Raw genomic sequence first — 22,327 nt, 5'->3', positions numbered from 1 at the left:
ATACAGCTTTTATATTGTACAAATATATTATTTCTCCGTTATGGGATATTCCGTTTTTTGGGGTTGTTAGTGTTCACATGTAAGTTTTCATTTTTGAATATCCAAGAATATTTATGAATATGTTGGAACCCTCACGTCAACTTTCTTTTTAGTATATCGCAGGAATAGCTACTTCACTCACTAAGCGCCCTGTTTACTAAGCCACGCTGTAGGCGCGCTAACATTTTTACGCACCCTAGCACTAGAGACACCCATAGGTCTTAGTAAACAGGGCCCTTGGTTTGCACGTTAGTAGAGTAGATATTTTATGATAATGTGTTTTCCAATATATTGATCATATTTTGACATTCTTTACTGATGCAGTTTCCTTCTACAATCTGGGTGCTACATAAGTGTATATTTTACTTCTAAGATAATTAGTGCTTTTACTATAATTGGATTATTTGGCATTTTTTTCTGGTTGACTCTGTGGGTTTCCCTTGCAAGTTAAGTAATACGTACTATGGCACATTTATCTACTTCCGATGTCATGACAAGGTTTACTTGAGTCTTATTCTAAATTCACTGATCAGGTTTTTGGTTTAGTCCACCCTCTTAACACCTGTGGACGATTATGTTCAGATTATGCATGTCAACATGTTGATGATAAGAGACATTTGTTAGTGATGTGGCACATTAATGATGGTATTTAAAATATAGGTGCAGTGATGATACCTTTTTCTATTGCTTGCCTGGAGCAAGTCTAGTGATGTCATAGGTTTGGACCCTCTCTGTTTTATTTATTTATTTATTTACACTTTTAAAAATTTTAATTATTTTTAACAGTCTTTTTTAATATGTAGGTGATATAGGGGGTTGTTTACTAAAGCTTAGCTTGAGTTATCTGCAGCTGGGCCTATAGGAATGAAATGAGCCCTGCAGCAGATAACTTAAGCTGAGTTTTAGTAAACAAGCCCCATAGTTTGTCTTCAGTTTTCATTTAAACCTCCTTTTACTCATAAGGGCTACAATTATAGGTACGTGTTTTAGTTTTTCCAATTATACATTATATTTTTCCAGATTTCTTATATCAACAATTTAATAAAGTTACACTCTCTTATATAATTTAATCTTTTAAGCACATTCACATATATTTTTATGTATCTAATATTAATACACTGTCACTAGCTTTATCCATTCTCATCCATATCTTCTCTCTTCTCTTTATGGATTCTATAATCATATAAGTATTCTATATTTAAAAACTTTATATTACATATATGTCTTCTGATTATGTTATATCCATGTTCTAGAAGGACCCCTGATGAAGGCTTGAGTGCTGAAACATGGCCTATGTTGGGTCTTATCTTTGTAACTGGATTGAGGTTTTACTGAATAAAGATGAATAAAATTGAGTGACATTATTATCATTGGACTGTTTGTTTATTTACAATCTTGGACATTTGCTTTTTTGATGGCTTCTGCTTTTGTTTTATTTGTCATTTTAATATAAAGAAACAGTCAGGTGAGTTCTTAGGTCTGCTGCTTGGTGCTCTCAGTCCCAGACCAGAGCATTGGCATCCAGAGGAGGAAGCTTTACCTTTCCAATCCTTTCCACATCACACAGAAACTTTCTTCAAATCCTGGAGGCAGATCCTTCGGTGACCAGTGTAAAGTAGCTCAAATATGGCCAGTTTGGTATATATTGCTATAATTGCACTGTACAGATTACCCAAGAAATAGTCTTCTTCCAAGAGACATCAATGTGTAAGAAGTTTTGAGAAAAATGGTTAAAATAAATAATCCTGATGAGCAAATTGGAAGGAAATTGCTCTGTTATGAATACTCAAATTCCTATCTAACTTTCAGGGAAAATGTAAAGACTTTTTTAAAATGTAAAATATACCTTCAATGTTAGTAGCATTCTAGTCTTTCATGATGTTTTTATATACTATTTCCCATCTGAGTGTAGTCCCCAAGTGTTTATCTTGATTTTTTTGCTCATTGTAAACTGCTTAGAACCTTCTGTTACTTATCTAAATAAATGTTATTAATAATGGTAAGGTAGAGAACTTTGTCAGTAAAAGTAGCCAAGTGGAGAAAATTAATTCAACACAATGTGCCTTACTAGAAGAGCTTAGTAAGTTTGTCATATATTATCCCTGAGGAAGATGCTCCCCACATTCTCTCCTCCCTCTACTTGACCTGTTAGAATTATGACTTGGAGCCAGATAAAAGCGTTGTACACACAGTCCTCACATTCACATATTTCTTACATCTACATCTGTAGATATAAATATGAATAGCTACCATCCTCCCTCCCTCTGAACTAGTTTTCCTCTGGTGTATCAGCAAAGGTTTCTATGTGTAGATGACAGCCTGTCTCCTCAAAGGAGGAGAGTGCCCAGAACCTCAGATTGGCATCTGATGCCTCATAGGAGGAGCATAGTGTGACACGTCCAAAGTGTGTGTGTGTGTGGGGGATGTATCCTAGATATGATGTAAAGCAGGAGGAGCATGGTATAAGACATGCCCAAGGGGGGGGGGTATATCCTAGCTATGATGTGGTGTAGGAGGAGCATGGTATGACATGTCCTAGGGAATGTGTCCTATATATGATGTAAGACAGAGTATGGAGTGTGACATATCTGTTGATACCACATCCTCCAGCAGTGGGTTCCAGAGCTTAACTATTCTTTGAGTGAAAAAATATTCCCTCCTATTTGTTTTAAAAATATTTCCGCGTAATTTCATTGAATGACCCATGGTCTTTGTACTCTTTGAAAGAGTGAAAAATGTATTCACTTTTACCTGTTCTATACAACTCAGGATTTTATAGACCTCACTAATATCCCCCCTCAGCTGTCTCTTTTCCAAGCTGAAGAGCCCTAACCTCTTTAGCCTTTCCTCATATGGGAGGAGTTCCATCCCCTTTATCATTTTGGTTGCTCTTCTTTGAACCTTTTCTGCTATATCTTTTTTGACATACAGTGACCAGAATTGAATGCAATACTCAAGGTGAGGTCACACCATGGAGCAATACAGAGGCATTATAATATTCTTGGTCTTATTTACCATCCATTTCCTAATAATTCCTAGCATCCTCTTTGCTTTTTTGGCCACTGCCACACACTGGGCAGAAGATTTCAGGGTATTGCCATTCAACCCCATAAAAGGCTTTTCAACATTGCTCTTTTGGTAACCATTCTTAGGAACTGAGTAGGAAGGATTACTGGAGAAATGAGAAGGATCATCAATGCTGTTTGCTTCTATGTGATGCTCTATTGCTCTATATGTAAGAGGAAAAGGAGGGGGGAATTATTTTGGAAAAGATGATAATGATCGGTGCTTTGTGCTGCTGTCCAATATCAGAGGGGGGGGGGAGAGTATTAAAGGAAGAAGGTGAATCATTGATGTTCTCGACCCAGCTGGACAGTGAAAGAGGAGGACAAGGAAGGGTTCTTGTGGAAAGGATGAGGATTATTGATGCTGTATGCACTTCGGTGCTTCTATAGAATATGAATGAGGAGAAAGGAATATTGTGTAAAGAATGAGGGTCATCAATGCTATATGCACCTCACTACCATTTTAGAATATGATCGTTGAAAAGGGATTAATGTGGCAAGGAATGAAGGTCATCAATGTCATGTAAACTCCAATGCCACTTTAAGAACAAGGAGAAGGGATTATTGTGGCGAGGCAGGAGGCTTACTGATTTCTGTGTACACTACTGTAGAACAAGCTAGGAGAAGGGATTATTCAGCTCTGGTGTGTCTGCAGTTATCCCTCAGTCTCTTCTCTGTGTACTGGAAGGTTTGCAATCACCAGTACATGAGTTATTATGGTAGTCAACGTTTTCCTTAACAGCTCTCTTCCTCCTTCCCAGTTCTCTCCAGGGAGAAGGGATGCTGCAGGGCAGCTGAGATCTTGCAGAGGTATGTGCTAGCTATTTGGCTCACTGTATTGAGGGCAGGAGGAAGTGGGTCTCTGTGCCTGTACTGTGATTGGGGCAGTGGTCTCCTGCCTCGCCCTCCCCTCTGCTTTTTCACTGGTTTCTCTTAGGGGAAGAATGTTACCATTGTGAAGGAAGATTAAGTGCAGAATGAGCCGCAGGAAGAGCTCTGATCCTGGGACCACTGACACCAGCTCTCTCATTGACCTGGAGGAGACCCAGTGCCATTTGAACAACTCCCCTGGTGCAGTCCAGATTGGAGGCTTCTGCACTGCAGGCTTCGTAAGTACAACGCCTTGCTTTTATTTATCTCTGCTTTCACTTAGGTTTTGTAGCAATGCAGAAATCAAAGCAGGCCATGATAACATATTCTGTTTTATAGATCTTTCTATGTCACACAAGCATGAAACGTGACAAATAACAGTATTGGGTATTTGGTGTACAAAAATGCATACCTTGTCTGTTATCAGATGCATTAGCAGAGCTCTGTGTGTGGGGGTCTCAGTACTGGCATAGCAGGGAGTGCTGCAAGGCAGGAGTGAGGTGCATGGTCAGAGCAGTGCAGTGAGATCTCAGTACTGGAATAGCAGAGGATGCTGCAGGGCAGGAGTGATGTACATAGAGCAGCCTTGTGAGATCTTAGTACCAAAATAGCAGGTGGTCCTGCAGGCAGGAGTGAGATGCATGGGCAGAACAGTGCATGTGAGATCTCAGTACTGGAATAGCAGAGGGCACTGCAGGACAGGAGTGTGAGGTGCGTGGGCAGAGCTCTGTATCTGAGATCTCAGTACTGGAATAGCAGAGAGTGGTGCAGGACAGGAGTGAGGTGCATAGGCAGAACTGTGCATGTGAGATCTCAGTACTGGATTAGGTGCAAGGAGGGGAGTGTTGAAGAGCATGAATTAAGTACATTGGTAGAGGTGTGTATATGTCTCGGTGATGGAATGTCTGGATATTTCTAGTTGGTGTATTTGGAACAAAATAGATGCATTCCTTCCAAATTATAGACAAAAAAAGAAAAAAAAAAGAAATTATCCACGTTTCATAGGTATTTGATATACTTCAAATCAAATAAAAAGTAAAAGAATAAACAATGGGGAAATATGACTCAAATCTCTACATATAAACAAGGAGGAAGTTAAAGTTCAGGAGAAATACATAAGCAGTATAAATAACAATGAATCAAATAAACATAAAGAGTCAGCTTGAGAAGGGGGCACAAAACCACACACACAAGAAGTATAAATAAAAATGAATCATATAAATCACAAAGAGAAACACGAGAATGTGGTGCACATATAGGCCATGTACACGAAGAGTATAAGTAACAATAAATCATATAAACCACATAAGAGAGAATATAAGGGGGGCACATATAGACCATACTCATGAGGAGTATGTCATGTCCCCTACCTCAATGCAAGTGGCGTCCTCGGGCTGTGTGGGGTCCCATTGACACGCACACTTGACTGTCACAGCCCTGAGCCCTGTGTGTGTAGTTCTTCTCTGGGTTTGTTCAGAGAGACGGTGGTTGCAGGCACCTTGATTGCTTTGCTTCCAAACACCTGTTTCTGCTCTCTCTCTGCCTGGCTTCCAGGCTCCTTGATTGCTTTGCTTCCACCCACCTGGGTCTGCTCTTCCTCTGCCTGGCTTCCCTTGCTTCTCTCCTATTGGTCTTCCGGTTCCTCCTTCCCCTGCTCTTGTCCTATGGCTGTGCCCCTTCTCCCTGCTGGTTCCTGCTGATGTCAGACGCCAGTACTTTATCAGCTGAGCTTTTCCTGGACTCTTTGATCGATACTTGGTGGTTCTTTTAGATTCTTGAATCAACTGTTCCTGTTGGACACACACAGAGTCCATAAAGGGATCCCTTGTGCCAAGCTGGGGCAACAGCCAGCCCTGACCTTTGTCCTTCTGTCTGGTTCTTGACTGTAAGAAAGGAGAACATGTATACTCTGGAAGAAAGGAGAAACGGGCGATATGATACAGATGTTCAAATATTTGAAAAGTATTAATCCGCAAACGAACCTTTTCCGGAGGTGCGAAGGTGGTAGAATGAGAGGACATGAAATGAGATTGAAGGGGGGCAGACTCAAGAAAAATGTCAGGAAGTATTTTTTCACGGAGAAAGTAGTGGATGCTTGGAATGCCCTCCCGCGGGAGGTGATGGAAATGAAAACAGTAACAGAATTCAAGCATGCATGGGATAAACATAAAGGAATCCTGTTCAGAAGGAATGGATCCTAAGGAGATTAGCCAAGATTGGGTGGCAGAGCCGGTGGCGGGAGGCGAGGATAGTGCTGGGCAGACTTATATGGTCTGTGCCCTAAAGAGGACAGGTACAAATCAAAGTAGGGTATACACAAAAAGTAGCACATATGAGTTTATCTTGTTGGGCAGACTGGATGGACCATGCAGGTCTTTTTCTGCCGTCATCTACTATGTTACTATGTATTTGTCTTCCGTTTGAATCTCAGGATGAAGACGATGATGATCCCATCTACATTCACTGCGATGACTATGGTCTCAATTCAAAGGGAAACTACTTCAGAGATGGAAAAACAAAAATAGGTACGTTTCATTCCATGTTTTTCTCCACACAAAACAGAACAGGACTGGGTAGTTAAATCTTCAAGATGAACATTAATTTAAAAAACGCCCAATAATTATATCAAAGAATAATCTTTCAGAAAATTGTTTCAGTTGATAGTTTTAATTTATATTTACAAGAAGCAAAACTCTCTTTCAAAAGGAGGAAAACATTCACAGCATCGCTCACTTTTTTTTTCTAAATCATCTTTATTGATTCCACAACAAAAGTAATCATGAAAAGTACTGAAAGACAGCAAGTACAGAATCATCAGTTTTTCAATTATACAAATCCCAACCCCCCCCCCAACTCCACTCAAAACCTAAGTTCCAATTAGAAAAACGTGATGGTAAAAAACACTCATAAGAGTCTCAATTAAGCAAACGACTACAATCTACTGGTGTGAGAGAGTTCCAGAATGGCTCCCAATAACTCTGCAATTTTCTTCCCGGAATTGTGTTCATGTTTGAGAACAGGCACCACTCTATTGTCGCCAGCTGAATCATCAGGGACCTCCACTGAGTGAGGGTGGTAGGATCTCTCTCCAACCACTTTTGTAAAATACATTTTTTTTTGCACTTTACAAAACCCAAGCAACCTCTTGGAAATGACCGTGAAAGTTGTACCACCTCAAACAGCATAGCAGCTGAAGGCCTCCAGCGATGCTTCGAAAGCGAGCTCACGCGCACAGCTATATCATCCCAGAAAGATAACGGGGTTCCCCAGAACATGTGGCCCAGGGTGGCCCAACACATTTCATCAGCTCGAAGGGTGGCCAGGAAGGCTTGATGTGGGGAAACATAAAGTCGCAGAAGGCATCACTCACTTTTAGATAAACTTTTTCTCCTCCTGCTGTCAATCCCCTGGTTTTCTTTTTGACATCTTGGTGTACTCTAATCCTTATTGTGTTGCTGAATGCACGTGAATCTGAGTTATAAAAAAGGACTGGACTGAAGGAACAGGGAATGGGAAGGCAGTAGTGTAGGAACAGTGGGAGTCGAGTTGATTTCAAATCTCTCTTCTGCATGGCTTTGTTGGTAGATTTTGTGCTGGTTTGGGAGGAAAAGAAGAGACCCTTGAAGAGACGGAGATTGAGACATGCCTACAAGGCGGTGGACAAAGAGCGCACAGAAGTTCACAGCCTTGAGCGCACCCGAGGCACTCATGAGGCCTGGAAGAGGAAATTCCTGAAGAATCTGTACAAAGCAGGTCTCCTCATGGAAAAGGTGAGAACCAGAGCTATTCTCTGAATATGGGGAATAAATGTCACCACCTTAACAGAAAACCTTCTGCAGTCTGAGTGCTTCCAAATATTCTCTAGTGTCACCAGTCCTAGCTAGAATAGAGCAGAGCTGGTTGGGGGATTTAGAAAATAAAGATACTAACCTGTGGAACTGTAACAGAGACTTTCAGGCTTATTTTCGAAAGAGGACGCCCATCTTTCGACACAAATCGGAAGATGGGCGTCCTTCTCACAGGGTCGCCCAAATCAGCATAATCGAAAGCTGGTTTTGGGCGTCCCCAACTGCTTTCTGTCGCGGGGATGACCAAAGTTCACTGGGGCGTGTTGGAGGCGTAGCGAAGGTGGGACTTGGGCGTTGTTTTAATTTAGGGTTCAGAGACCTCAAATCTGACTCCATCTCTAAAGAACACTAGTACGGGGTAATCAAGAAGTTGTGAAGTTCTAAAAGGAATTGCCACTGAGAGAGACGTTAGGTCTAAGGAAAAGATACCAGCCTTATGACAAACTGGATTTAGATTACAAGTTATACAATGCAGCGAAAGATAGCCTGATACAGCAAAAGCATTTATACTTACAGCCTCTGATCATAAAGTGAAATCCACAGAACATCATTTGGGATGAGGAGTTTATTTGCCAAGATAAAAGTCAAATCAGTGATTGACAACAGGCACGTACAATCAATTAGTTATAGGAATATAATAATCCAGCTGCAAACAGGTGTTAATTAGTTCCTAATCTCTTATAATTTCTTTTACCAATTAAAGGTTTTACAAGGGAAAGCAATTAGGTAATTTGTCAATTCTGCTGGTCACATTGGTTTCCCTTGGAGAGAGAGAGTGGCAACCCTTCTCTCTAGCTTAAACCAGGAAATACTCTGATTTTTATAGGTGCCCTCAGGATATGGATAATATGACAATAGATATATCTGATTGGATCTATGCTAATGTCATGGTTGTCACTGATTGGCTCATACTAATGAGTAGCTTTTATCTTGCTAACATGGTTTTGTCTTTAGCTGGCTTGACCACAAATCTTAAGCAAGACCCTGCATCCAGCTACACCTTTCCTTTCTCACACCATGGCTGACCACAATGTCACTCTGTCCTTTGGACCCCCACCTTTGTGTTTCCTGTTGTTCTCTTTAGAGCTCCAACACTGGGAGTTCAAGCAAGAGTCACACAGGCCTGTAAGCTTTTCCCTCATTTTAGAGCCTGAACCAAAGTCTAGGCAGGGGACCAAGGCTCATAGCTGTAGCATTTTTATACAGCGTGCCTAACACATGGGCGTCCTCGACCCATAATGGAAAAAAAAAAGGGCGACTCTGACGAGCATTTGGACGACTTTATCTGGTCCTGTTTTTCTTACGACCAAGGCACAAAAAGGTGTCCGAACTGACCAGATGACCACAGAAGGGAATCAGGGATGACCTCCCCTTAATCCCCCAGTGGTCACTAACCCCCTCCCACCCTCAAAAAACATCTTTAAATATATTTTGTGCCAGCCTCTATGCCAGCCTCAAATGTCATAGTCAGGTCCATCACAGCAGTATGCAGGTCCCTGGAGCAGTTTTAGTGGGTGCAGTGCACTTCAGGCAGGTGGACCCAGACCCATCCCCCCACCTGTTACACTTGTGGTGGTAAATGTGAGCCCTTCATAACCCACCAGAACCCTACTGTACCCACATCTGGGTGCCCCCTTCACCCGTAAGGGCTATGGTAGTAGTGTACAGTTGTGGGTAGTGGGTTTTGGGGGAGGTTGGGGGGGCTCAGCACACAAGGTAAGGGAGCTATGTACCTGGGAGCAATTTATGAAGTCCACTGCAGTGCCCCCTAGGGTGCCTGGTTGGTGTCCTGGCATGTGAGGGGGACCAGTGCACTATGAATGCTGGCTCCTCCCAAGACCAAAAGGCTTGCATTTGGTCGTTTCTGAGATGGGCGTCCTTGGTTTCCATTATCGCCGAAAATCAGAAATGACCAAGTCTAGGGACGACCATCTCTAAGGACGACCTAAATTTCAGGATTTGGGCATCCCCGACTGTATTATTGAAACAAAAGATGGACATCCATCTTGTTTCGATAATACGGGTTTCCCCGCCCTTTCACCGGGACGTTTTGCGAGGACGTCCTCAGCAAAACTTGGGCATCCCTTTCGATTATGCCCCTCTTTATATACTAAGAAAAAATGTTCCTTAAACTCCTTTGCTAAGTGAGCAGAGTAACTTAAAATAAAGTCCCTGAGGTTACCTATTTAATTCTAAGTCTATCTTTCCCCAATTTTAAAAACAGTTTCCCAGCAAATTCTTACCAATGAAAATCTCTCCCTCACAACACCTCTTCTGGATTCAGGGGAACTCAGCCCTGCCTCATCTTTGGTGATTCACACTGCGATCATTGCGCCAGTGGGGCCCTTTGAGCTTTTTTCTTTAATCAGTCACTGTGGTTTGATTGACAGATAACTGAACACAGTGTTTATCTGCTGCCTAAAAGGAAAACTCTTGCAAAAGCTTCTCTTTAAAAGTTTCTTTCTCTAGAAAATAATTTAAACTAGATATTCACAAGTATGAGCCTACCTCTCTTTCTTGTATTGATAGAGATGTCTTTAAAATGGCTGAAGTTTAAAAACTCTAAACTGAGGCTTCGTGTGCCTATTAGCTGTGCTTTATACTGAAACTTTAGTAACTGTAAAATAGCCCCCTTAATTTCTAGCCTGTGGAACTGTAACAGAGACTTTATGTGCTAAGAATAACTATTTCTTAAACTCCATTGATCCTTATTAAATTTGGGGTTTTTGCCAGGTTCTTGGGGCCTGGATTGGCCGCTGTCAGAGACAGAGTGCTGGGCTTGATGGACCTTTGGTCTTTTCCCAGCGTGGCAGTGCTTATGTACTTATGAGCAGAGTAACTTAAAATAAAGACCCTGAGGTTGCTTATTTTTTTTGTTACATTTGTACCCTGCGCTTTCCCACTCATGGCAGGCTCAATGCGGCTTACATGGGGCAATGGAGGGTTAAGTGACTTGCCCAGAGTCACAAGGAGCTGCCTGTGCCTGAAGTGGGAATCGAACTCAGTTCCTCAGTTCCCCAGGACCAAGGTCCACCACCCTAACCACTAGGCCACTCCTATTATTTAATTCTAAGTCTCTCTTTCTCCAAGTTTCAAACAAGTTTTCCAGCAAATTCATACCATGGAAATCTCTCCCTCTCTGGAAGTCTTCTCACAGCACCTCTTCTGGACTGAGGGGAACTCAGCTCTGCCTTGCTTATGTAATAATGTTTGATATGCCTTTTATAAAGGGGGTGTCCTGTATTCTGGGTGTGCAAAACAGGGAGATCAGAAAAACTGCAGTGTTTACCAGTAAATCCTTAATTCTTCCTCTATGCAGGAGGAAACAGTGAGCGAACGGAAGACCATTCACTATTTAAAGCTGAATGCACCCTGGGACGTTCTGGTGTACTATGCTGAGGAGCTATGCATGCGAGCACCCCTCCAGGTCTGTTACAAATACCATTCCCCCTTCTCTTTCCCCTTCCCCTTCCAGGTCTTACACTGATCCCTCCCGTCAAAGGGTTCAGATGAGGTATCTCCAGTCTTCCTTAAGGGAAAAGAGTTCAGTCTACTTTAAGGGAAGCAGAACCGGGAACCTTTACCAGAGTAAAGGGGGAGACTCAGACTGTAGGAAGAAAGATCCTAGTGGAAGTAAAAAGAACTTTGCTTGAACCTTGTTGAACCTGCATGGTAAGCCAGGCAGATTTCCCCAAGCCTAGCTGCAGGCATAGAACCCTCAATTTGACAGGTCATAACCATGGTATCGCACCTCCTTCCCTCTCTCCCCTTCCTCTCCAGGTCTGTTGCTTTTCCCTGATTCTCATCTAGCTGCTCTAATTACTAAGCTACTCCTGGATTCTTCTCTTCCCCACAATAGTTTAATTGTTCATGATAAGAACCCCATCCTAACCACCCCTAGGAGAGGTTTCTAGAATGAACAGATCTCCATTTCTTCCAGATCCCCCTGGAGAGAGTTTTATCCATTTGTGTTTTGGTGCTATGCTTGTTTCCTTCCAGGCTCAGCCTAATCCAGACATGAACACATCGGACGAGGTGCTAAGAAAACTGCACATCCCAAACCTCATGTACCTAAAAGTTCCGAACAAGCCCCTGGATTATTACACCTGCGCCTTCCGCAAGTCCAAACTGGATAGGTGAGTGCCTGAGAACAGTGCTAAACTTGCACCAAAGTAAAAACGTACAGCAGGGGCCTATTTAGCAATATAAATATTCACTTTTAACTAAGTTTAATTTTGTTTCCTTTATGATTCAGTTTAATGTTTCCCTTATATTTCAAATTAAATCTCCATGCAAATTACTTATAATTGGCAGTATATTAATACACGGTATTGAGAGTGCTGTTACTCACCTGTGTATCGCAGTGAGCGGTATATTAATACACAGTATTGAGAGTGCTGTTACTCACCTGTGTACCACAGTGAGCGGTATATTAATACACGGTATTGAGAGCACTATTACCCCGCTGTGTGTCATCAGCATAACTATAAGATACACCTAATTTCTCCAAAACAAACCTCAAAGAATGTACATACCAAATTAAATAACAGCGGGGATAAAGGGGAAATTTTCGTACTCCGCACGAATTACTCCATCATTCAGACAGGTCAGATTGCATTCTAACTCTATACCTCCTATTAAGAAGGTTACCCTGCTTGTGTTCGATGAGTGATATACCATAATAAATGTGCTCTTAACACTTCAGGGTACCATGGTGAGAAGAATATTAATATATGGACTGAGAGCATTTGAGACTCCTTATGAAGGTGCCAGTGACCAACGTGACTCACTTTGTATCAAAGTTTTTCTGCTGTTTCTCTTTTACAGGTTTCTTGGCAGTGATTCTCGCAGCTCTTACTTCACTAACACACAGAGGCACAGAATCGTGAGTAAGATACTTAATGACCCTTCTCAAACCTCTCTCCTCCCTGCTTTTGTGTATCTCTGCTCTGTCCTATTCTCCTTCCTCTCTGTCTCTCTTCATAGCTCTCTATGTCTCTGTCTCTCTTGTTTCCTGACACGCTCTACTCTGTAGTGTTCTCCTTTCTATCTGTCTCTCCCCGCAGCACTCTGTTATTTAGCATTGATGTAGTGTATCTAGATTTTCAGAAATCTTTTGATAAAGTTCCTCATGAGAGACTCCAGATCCTACCCTTCTCTTCTGCTTCTATTTTGTTGGGTTATTTGTTGATTTTCTTGATTCCTAGGCACAAGATTAGTGCTGTTTGTTCTTCAAAGTTTATAAAAAAATGTATAAAAATTTGTTAAAGTGGCAGAAGTTCTACCTCTTTCCATTAACCTTACTGCTTGGCTATCTGAATCCTGAATGGAACCTAGTACACAGCAGCCTTATATGGCAAAGTTCTAATTTACTCTCTATCTCCACCTACTGGTAGATGGGTACAACTCACAAGTATGGACTAATCCTTTGGGATTAAAGGAAAGAAAATTATAAAGTAAGAACTAATTTTTCTATCAACCTGACATCACTACGATCAACAATTTAAATGGATTCATAATTAAAAGATACTTGAGCAACAACTGATGAAAATCATTCTTAACTCCCATAGACTGGGATCTGTAAAAGAAAAAACTTATTGTCCAAGAATTTTCAAAACAAACTTGGTGAAATGATGGAACATCTAACAAAAGTTAATCCTTTGATCTTAATTGGTATAAATTAAATGTATAGATAAGTAATAAAATCTTAAATTGAATATACTGTATAACGGGAGCCAAACTTTTCAAAATTGGTGTAATATATTCAAATCGCGATGTTGCTGACTGCACTCAAGCATTTTGCGTAATCTGTAGTGCATACAATGTTAATTGAGGCAACCTCAAATATAGCGCATTGCGGTAATCAAAACAGAGTGTTACCATACTTTGCACCACAATTCAAAAGTTATTTTCATTCAGTATTCCCTTCAATCTAATCGGTATTCTTATGCATCACCCCTTCTACGACTGAGTCTTTGCAGGCACTCGTCCTTCTGCTGCTCCCTCACCCCGGTCGATCGCACTCTCCCTCTTCTTCTCTATATCCTTCTCCTAGTCACACATATCAGCTTGCACTAGGGGACTCTGTTCTTCCCCTCAGACCATTTCATATTCCTCTAGTTAGATGAGAGGAAGTGGGCTGTGAATGAGAGAGATGGAGAATATTAAGGAAGCAAAAACTACTGCATTAGCTTTCAGTTTACAAAAGGAAACTGATAACACGAGGAAATTAGGAAAAAAAAGTCAAGCAAGCATTTGCAAGGTTTAAGAGTTTGTTTTAAAAACACCCTCAGGAGACCAGGTAGTTTTTATCAGACACATTGAAAAGAGTCAAAGAAAGAACAGATGACTGCAGGCATAGGTTCAGTGATGCTGGGAAGAGGCAATTTAAGCCAAAAGGACATCTTCCAACAAACGAAAAGCAGATCCAAATGAGGAAAACAGAAACATAGCAACAGCGAAACATAGAAATATAAAAAAAAATGACAGCAGATAAGGATCATATGTTATATCCAAGCCGCCAATGTACACCAACTGTTCATTTCTACAATCCCATCCTCTCCCTTAGAGATCCTATGTGCTTGCCTCATTCTTTCTTGAATTCAGGTACAGTCTTTTTCTCTAATACCTCTAATGCCTCCACCACCCTTTCTGTGAAGAAGTATTTCCTTAGTTTATCCCTTTTGACTCTCATCCTATGACCTGTTTGTTCTTGACTCTGCTGTCCATTGAAAAGGCCTAACTCTTGTCTATTTATACCTTGGAGGTGTTTAAGGTGGGTATATTTACAAAGGAGTTTTTGAGTGTAAAAGCCTTTTAATGCATGTAAAAGGCTTCTTATACAATTACCCCAGGGGTTACACATCTACAAGCCCCTGAAGGGCCAATAAGGTGAACACTTTATGCAACCCATATCATGGCATCTCTGGGGCAGAGTTTGAACACAGCGTGGGCTAAGTCATGATTTTTTCTTCATGTGTACTTCAGGTATACTTAACATGAGGGTGTAAGTACCTTCAGCTTCAATCTAGACATGATGATACCTTTTTTATTGGGCATAACAATACATTTCTTGATTAGCTTTCGAAGGTAGCCCTTCTTCGTCAGATCGGAAATAAGCAAATGTTGATAGATTACAGTATGCATAAGTGAAACATCAAAGCATTTCAGTGACAGTCTAACAGGGTGGGGGTGGATAGGTGAGAGACAGGAAGAGTCGGGTGGATGAGGGACAGGGAGATATGCATGGAGACAGGAGACAAAGCAGTACAATTTTATGGTTTATAATGGGCTAGAAACCCCAGATCTGTGTTATGTCCTGTCTGGTGGGTGTCAAAATATTTAATCATTCTGACTTCAAAGGTCTTACGTTCCTGTATTGTTTTAAAGTTCTCTTTCAGGATTCTTACCATGAAATCACTGGTACAGTGTTCTGGTTTTGTAAAGTGCTGCCCCACAGAGGTGACATCCTGGTTTTTACTAGCATTTTTCATATGGTGTCTATGTAAATTAAATCTCTTCTTTAGCATCTGACTTGTTTCTCCAATGTAGCAGCCTTCGTTGCATTTTTTACACTGAATGATATATACCACATTGTAAGATTGGCATGTGAAAGATTCTTTAATGTTGAATATTTTTTCCTTTGTCAATGACTGTGGGGTCCTGCGAAATGTTTTGGCATAGTTTGCAGTTGGATATATTGCAAGGATGTGTGCCATTCTCTTCTTTTTGAGTCTGTGTTGGGAGCTTACTTCTGATTAGCTTGTGTTTTAAGTTGGGTGGCTGTCGGAAGGCCAGTACTGGTGGGGATGGGAATATCTCTTTCAGTAATTCATCCTCCTGGAGTAGAGGCTGTAGATCTTTTATGATTTTTCGTACTTTTTCCAGCTCTAGGTTGTATGTCACTATAAGGGGGATTCTGTCTGTGGCTCTCTTTTCCTTGTACTGTAGCAGAATTTCTCTGGGTGTTTTAAGAGAGGAGGCAATATTCTTGGAGATTATTTTGGGGTTGTAACCTTTCTGTTCGAAGGATGCCATCAAGTTTCCGAGGTGTCTGAAACAATTTTACAGTTCCTTCAATACATACCATCCTACAATCAGATTCAAAATTGATTACTCCCCAGAAAAAGTCAATTTTTTGGACACCACAGTCTCAATCAGCGATGGCTGTATACAAACATCTATATGCAAGAAACCCACAGACAGATGCAGCTACATCCACAACTCCAGCTTCCACCCTTCACATACAAAAAGATCCATTATTTACAGCCAAGCCACAAGGTACCACTGTATCTGCTCTGACTCTGGGGACAGAGATAGACATCTGGTTCTTGGAGGGAGAGCTTAGGTCTTCTTCTGGCTTTCTGGCATCTTCTCCTGATGCCTCCTGGGACCTGTAGCACTGATTTCACATAGCATAAGCAAGAAAACAAGTCTTTCAATGTACTGGCATGCAAATTCAAACACTAGGACTTGTCTGAGGCTGGCATACATGGCAGCTTGGGCAGTGCTCTCAATTCTTCTTTTCCTTTTAGGTGTATGAAATTCTGGCTTGTACGGCATATGGGAAACGGAAACGTGCTGAGATCGGTATTGAACGGCTACTGAATGAGGGTGTCTACTCGGCTTCATTTCCTCTGCACGAGGTGGGTACTTCTCAGGCAACTGAAATGTCCTGAGCATGGTCATCTCACTGGTGGGGGGAGAGAAAAAAGTAAGCCCTGCTTTCAGAATTGCCAAACTTCCTAAAGCATAGAAAGACCCACACCTCATACAGCCCCTGCCACCCTAGCCAGACACACTTTGACATGTCTTTCCAAACTCAGTTCCTGAACAGACATGCATGAGTTTGCAAATGGAGAAAGGGGAAATGCGCTGTGATGAAACAGTGGGTTTCTGAGCCGGAAAACTGTATTATTTCATGAAGTGTATTTCTCCTGATTGGCCAGCAGATGGCGCTTGTTTTGAGTTTTAAAGCTGTTGTAGAAAAAGACTTTCTCTCTTCCACTTTCAGCTTAGGGAAAGGCAATCTGCAGTACCATTGGGCAGCTACTTTCAAAATTGATGCCCTGGGCTCTGATTCGCCCTGGAACTCAAATCTAGCCTGAAGGTACCGGATTTTCCCCAGTCTCAGCCAGGGAGCAGAGAGAGAAAGATCTCTTTACTGAGGCCCTATGAGCAGTTATATTTTATGACCTGTGAGCAGCTACAGTTCCTGAATTCCCTAGGTACTACCCAGGTAGTAAACACATTTTTAGATAGCTTTATAACTTGATCCATATTCAGTTACCTGTTATTGTCTGCTAATTTCACCTTTTTCTGTTCACTGTTCAAGTTCTGTGACAATAAACCTTTTTTAGTTTATTGACTCTGCTGTCCTGGACTAACTAAGAATATTGGTTTGTGCTTTTGAGTCTGTATGTGCTTTCTGGGAGCTGTAGGACCCCTGGAGTGTGGTCCCAGTGTCCTAGAAATCACCAGGGAATAACCTGAGAGTAGGAAACTACCCCACAGAAAAGCGGGACCCTGTCGGTGGGAGGAGGGTGCTTGTATAGAGCACATGCCCAGGTGCAGGCGGGCTCGAGTAGTGCTGGGGACAGAGCTCCAGGTGGCCATACGGTTAACCACAGGCGCATGCTATGCATTTCGTGACATGTGCCATTTTGTCACACTATATGACGGTAATTCTATAAAGGGGGCCTGTTTTTAGGTGCCAAAAAATGTGCCTCTTTGGGGCCTGTTCAATAAAAAAAAGTGTCTACCTTTCTTCATAGAATACTAGCCTAGGAGCCCTGTGTAAGAGGCTTGGGGAGGCTGAGCCCCAACCTTCCCCACCCTCCAGAACCAGCTCTCTCTCCCCTTCCCATTCACTATTGCCCCTCTCTCTCCCATACCCTGCCCGCCACCATTCAGCACTTTGTGTTCCCTTCATCCCACTGCTGCCTCTGCCGGGACTGTGGTAGTAGTTATATACATCAAAGATATTTGGGACTGTGGCTCTCTATGCACCACTGCTTCTTCCTGTATCCGTTCCGCCTCCTCTGATATAACTTCTTTTGGAGGAGGCAGGACCGGCAGAGGAAGCAGCAGTGGCATGCAGAGAGCTGCAGTCCCGCATCTTTGCTGTATAATTGCTACCACATGCCTGGCAGGCAGGTAGGTGGGGTAGAGGAGCGAGAGGGGCAATATTGGATGGCAGGGAGGAGAGATGGGATGAGAGGGGGTAGAGAGAAATGGGACAAAAGTGGATGGGAGGTGGGAAAGAGAGAAGCAGAAGCAATGTTGGGGGTGGGGAAAGACTTAGGAAGGGAGGAAGAGAGAGATGGGGAAATACTGGATGGTCTGGAGAGAGAGATGGGGCAATAATGTATATGAGGGGGAAAAAGAGAAGGGCATTGCTGGATGGGGGAAATAGAGACAAAGGAAATGTTGAATGGTGTTGGGGGGGGGAGAAGAGAGAAAGAAGGAGGGAGACAGGGGAAGAGACAGGGAAATGATGGATGGTGGGGAAGGGATAAATACTATATGGGGGACAGAAAGAGAGAGATAGGGCAGTGCTGAATGGGGGAAGAGAGAGACACATGGACAATGCTGAATGATGAGGGGGGAGGAGAAGAGAGACATGTGGAGAGACAGGGGCAATGCTGCATGCCAGAGACAGACAGACAGATGGTAATGCTGGATTGGGGTTGAGGGAGGTGAGACAGAGGAGATGCTGATTGGCATGGTGGCAGAGTCAGAGGTAATATTGCATGGGGGAGAGAAAGACGGGGGTAATACTACATGGGTAGGAGAGAGAGAGATATGGGGCAATGTTGGATTAGGGAACAGAGAGAGACAGGGACAATGCTGAATGGTGCGGGGAAAGGGGAAGAGAGAGAAAGAGACAGACAGGGCAATGCTGGATGGTGGGGGGAGGGGAGAGAGAGAAAAGCTATTGGATGGTGGTGGGACAGAGAGGAGATGTTGGATGGCAGGTAGTTGAGAGACAGAGAAAGAGAAAAGATGGATGACAGGGGGAAAGAGTAAGTGAAATATTGTGGAGTAAGAGGAGGTTGACTGGGAGAACCAGAGTAAGGGATAGAGATGGCAAAAGCTGTAGGTAGACTAAAAAAAAAAACAGGGCGATTGAAGATTAGACAATAATGAATGAAAGCTGAATGGATAGAGAGGTGGACAAAAATGGAAGAAAGTTAAAGGGACAGATCAATGAGAGCTGGATGTAGTGCAGGAGATGAAGAAGACAGAAGGATTAAAAAAAGACAAATAGACAGGAGACTCTTGGAAAGAGAGTTAAAAGAGGACAGGAAAACAGTAACCAGAGCCTGAGACTAACACAATTAGAAAATTTTAAAGACTAGACAACAAAGGTATAATACTGTCATTTATGCACCACCTTGCCTCCTAAACCTAGGAGTCTCCCACTAGGTCTGCATTTTTTCAACTTGTTTTATTGATTGTTTTCTTGCAAATTTCTAAGAATAGTATAGTATTACTTTGTAAACCACTTAGGCATTTATGAAAGGTGGTTTACCAAAAGTACATTGAAACTGAAGCTTAATGCAAGATGGGGCGTGTTGGATAGGGGGAAGGGAAAGACGAGAAGAGGAAGATGAAAAATGAAGAAATGTACCCCCCACACTTGGCTACCTCCACATACCATAGGGTTCAGAGCTCACAAGAGAAACCTGAGTTTACCAGGCTGAGCCTTTCTCTGGCAGTGGGGGGAGGGCCGGTTAATGGAGACTGGGTGGGAACGGTGAAAGGATTTAAGACTTGCGGTTACTGTCTGCCTTCTTTCTCACACCTAGGGCACGTTTGAGATGCCAGAGTATGAGGTCCCAGCAGAAGACCTGAATCTGCGGCAGGTGCTCCACCGTTACTGGGCTCGCTGGAGCTGCTGGTACCGGTACCAGCCCCTGGACCACATCCGTGAATATTTTGGAGAAAAAATTGCTATTTACTTTGCGTGGCTTGGTGAGTCTCTGCCTCTACCCAACTGTTTCCATCCCATACTGCCCAATGCAAATGAACAGATCAGTCCAACTCTGTCATCCTCTCCTGGCCAGGCAGAGTATAAATTATTGTTTAATTAAATTAAATCAATCCTCTCATGTCCATCATGAACTCTAATAAACATAGAGTAAGCCAGTTTGTCTCAGTCTTCTTGTTCCCATTCCTTTTTTTCTCATTTTTCTCTCTTTCTTGTTCTCCCTTTCTTGCTCTTTCTGCCTCACTCTCCCTGCCTCCCATTTTTTTCTCCTTTTCTAAATTTCGCATTCTTTTTTCTTATTCTTTCTCTCTGTTCCCTGTCTCTTGTTCTATTTTCTTGCTCTTTCTCTCTTCTCTTTCTCGCTCTCCTTGTCTTACACTTGTTCTTTCCCTCATATTCTTTATTTCTCTCCAACTTTCTTTCTCACATTCTTTTTTTCTCATTCTTTCTCGCTCTCCCTGTCTCCTCTGTTTTCTTGTTCTTTCTCTCTTCTCTTTCTGACTCCCCGTCTTACATTTGTTCTTTCCCTCATTCTCTTTATTTCTCTCAAACTTCCTCTCACTTTCTTTTTCTCATTCTTTCTCTCTCGCTCTCCCTTGTCTCCTTTGTTTTCTTCTTTCTCTCTTCTCTTTCTTACTCCCCCTGTCTTACATTTGTTCTTTCCCTCATACTCTTTATTTCTCTCAAACTGCCTTTCTCACATTCTTTTTTTCTAATTCTTTCTCTCTCGTTATCCCTAAGTCTTGTTCTGTTTCTTTCTTTTTCTCGCTTCTCTTTCTTGCTCTCCCTGTCTTACATTTGTTCTTTCCCTCATTCTCTTTATTTCTCTCAAACTTCCTCTCACTTTCTTTTTCTCATTCTTTCTCTCTTGCACTCCCCTGTCTCCTTTGTTTTCTTCTTTTTCTCTTCTCTTTTTCAGTTTCCATGTTTACATTTGTTCTTTCCCTCATTCTCTCTCAAATTCTCTTTTTCCCATTCTTTACTCTACTTTTTTCTCTCCTCTTGCTGTCTATAGGATTTTACACAGCTTGGCTGCTCCCAGCCGCAGTCGTTGGTACCTTTGTGTTCATCTCTGGCCTCGTCACCATGGGAACAAACACACCGGCGTGAGTATCTGTTGTTCGATAGAGCTATGCCACACGCTCCCCTAGGGGTCAACAGGGCATCAGTTTTCCCAAAGCCCTTGATAATCTAACAGGGAATGAAGGAGGTGGAGATGGGTGGAGAATAGTTACCAGGCTCTGGGTCTTGAGACAGTTCTGCTTTGAAAGAGTTTAGTGTATTTCACGATGTACTATACTTCAAACCATACAGCACAGCACCACCAGAGTGATTTGCAATGTAAAATATTTGTAGACAAGACAGGAAATGCAATCATCAAAACAGAAAGAAAAGAGAAAGCATATAGGATGAGGGGCTAGAAAAGCCTAACAGCTAACGGATATATTGGGCTCAAGGGAAATATGGTGATCCATAGGCCACAGTAAACAAATACTGCTCAATATTTAGGCTATGGCAGTCAGCGTTTTTTAAACGATGACCGTCTCAGGAAGAATTAGCCCTGGATAATCGGTTGTGGGTCATGTCCAGGCATCAACACTTAATATCCGTGACAGTGGCTGATGGAGCTTATAATACAGAAGCTGTCTTTGTCCCTCCAATCCCCCCTCCCCCCCCTGATGAGTCAAGACTCCCCATCTCAGCTTCTACTTACAGGTACAGACCCCTCTCCCAACTACCACCACTCAGGATAGCCCACCCCCGGCATGGTGGTCCAGTGGGGCAATAGGGGAAAGAATGAACCCCACTCACTCCTGCTCCTAATGGCTGCCTCTATAAAATGGGCATAATCGGGGCTATGGATGGCAGCCTGAAATATCTGGGCACTTATCTAGTTAGCAGACTGAGCCACTCCTTGTGTTTGTGAGTGAGACTAGTTAACTCTTCCAGTAAAGGCCTAGTTGAAGAGCCAAGCTTTCACCTGCTTCCTGAAATAGAGGTAGTCTTGTGCTAAGGGGAGCCTTTCAGGCAATGCATTCCAGAGTGTGGGGGCTACTCCGGAGAAGGCTCGCTTGCGGGTATCACATCGTGTAATGCCTTTTGGAGAGGGTGTAGTTAGTGAAAGTCCTTGGGAGGACCTTAGTGTCCTTGGCGGTGAGTGGAGGATCATCCTATTACCATGGCATGCACAACTGGGATAAGATTTACCTTCTCGATGTAAGGAGAGAGGCAGCATAGCTGTCGTAAATAGTAGAAGCAGTTCTTGAAAGTTGCTTGGATTTGGGAATCAAAGTAAGTGTTGAATCTCCAAGTTTCCTGACTTGTGATTTGAGGGGGAGTTCATACTTCCCAAAATGGATTTTGATGTCAGGTATGTATCCACTTGTGTTAGGGACCCAGAGAAGCTTGGTTTTACTTGGGTTCAGGCAAAGTTTGTTGTGTTTAGCCCATTCTTGAATCGATGTTAGACAAGTAATCAGTTTATTCAAGGCTGTAGGTAAGTCAGGTTCAAT

At 42.5% G+C, this 22,327-nt stretch overlaps 1 protein-coding gene across 1 annotated transcript in view; it reads left to right on the top strand.

The window, feature by feature from the left end:
• The first annotated feature begins 7,543 nt into the window (after positions 1 to 7,543).
• LOC115482434 (anoctamin-7-like) overlaps positions 7,544 to 22,327 on the top strand; it is a 53,564-nt gene continuing 38,780 nt past the window's right edge. Inside the window, exons 1-7 of the mRNA XM_030222180.1 lie at positions 7,544 to 7,744; positions 11,142 to 11,249; positions 11,822 to 11,958; positions 12,650 to 12,707; positions 16,357 to 16,467; positions 19,633 to 19,798; positions 20,830 to 20,920. Of these exons, the coding sequence (XP_030078040.1) occupies positions 7,544 to 7,744; positions 11,142 to 11,249; positions 11,822 to 11,958; positions 12,650 to 12,707; positions 16,357 to 16,467; positions 19,633 to 19,798; positions 20,830 to 20,920 (872 nt within the window). The remainder of the gene's footprint in view (positions 7,745 to 11,141; positions 11,250 to 11,821; positions 11,959 to 12,649; positions 12,708 to 16,356; positions 16,468 to 19,632; positions 19,799 to 20,829; positions 20,921 to 22,327) is intronic.

The sequence above is a fragment of the Microcaecilia unicolor genome, chromosome 13, assembly GCF_901765095.1.
Source record: "Microcaecilia unicolor chromosome 13, aMicUni1.1, whole genome shotgun sequence".
NCBI lineage: Eukaryota > Metazoa > Chordata > Amphibia > Gymnophiona > Siphonopidae > Microcaecilia > Microcaecilia unicolor.
This window is presented reverse-complemented; position numbering and strand designations above follow the sequence as displayed.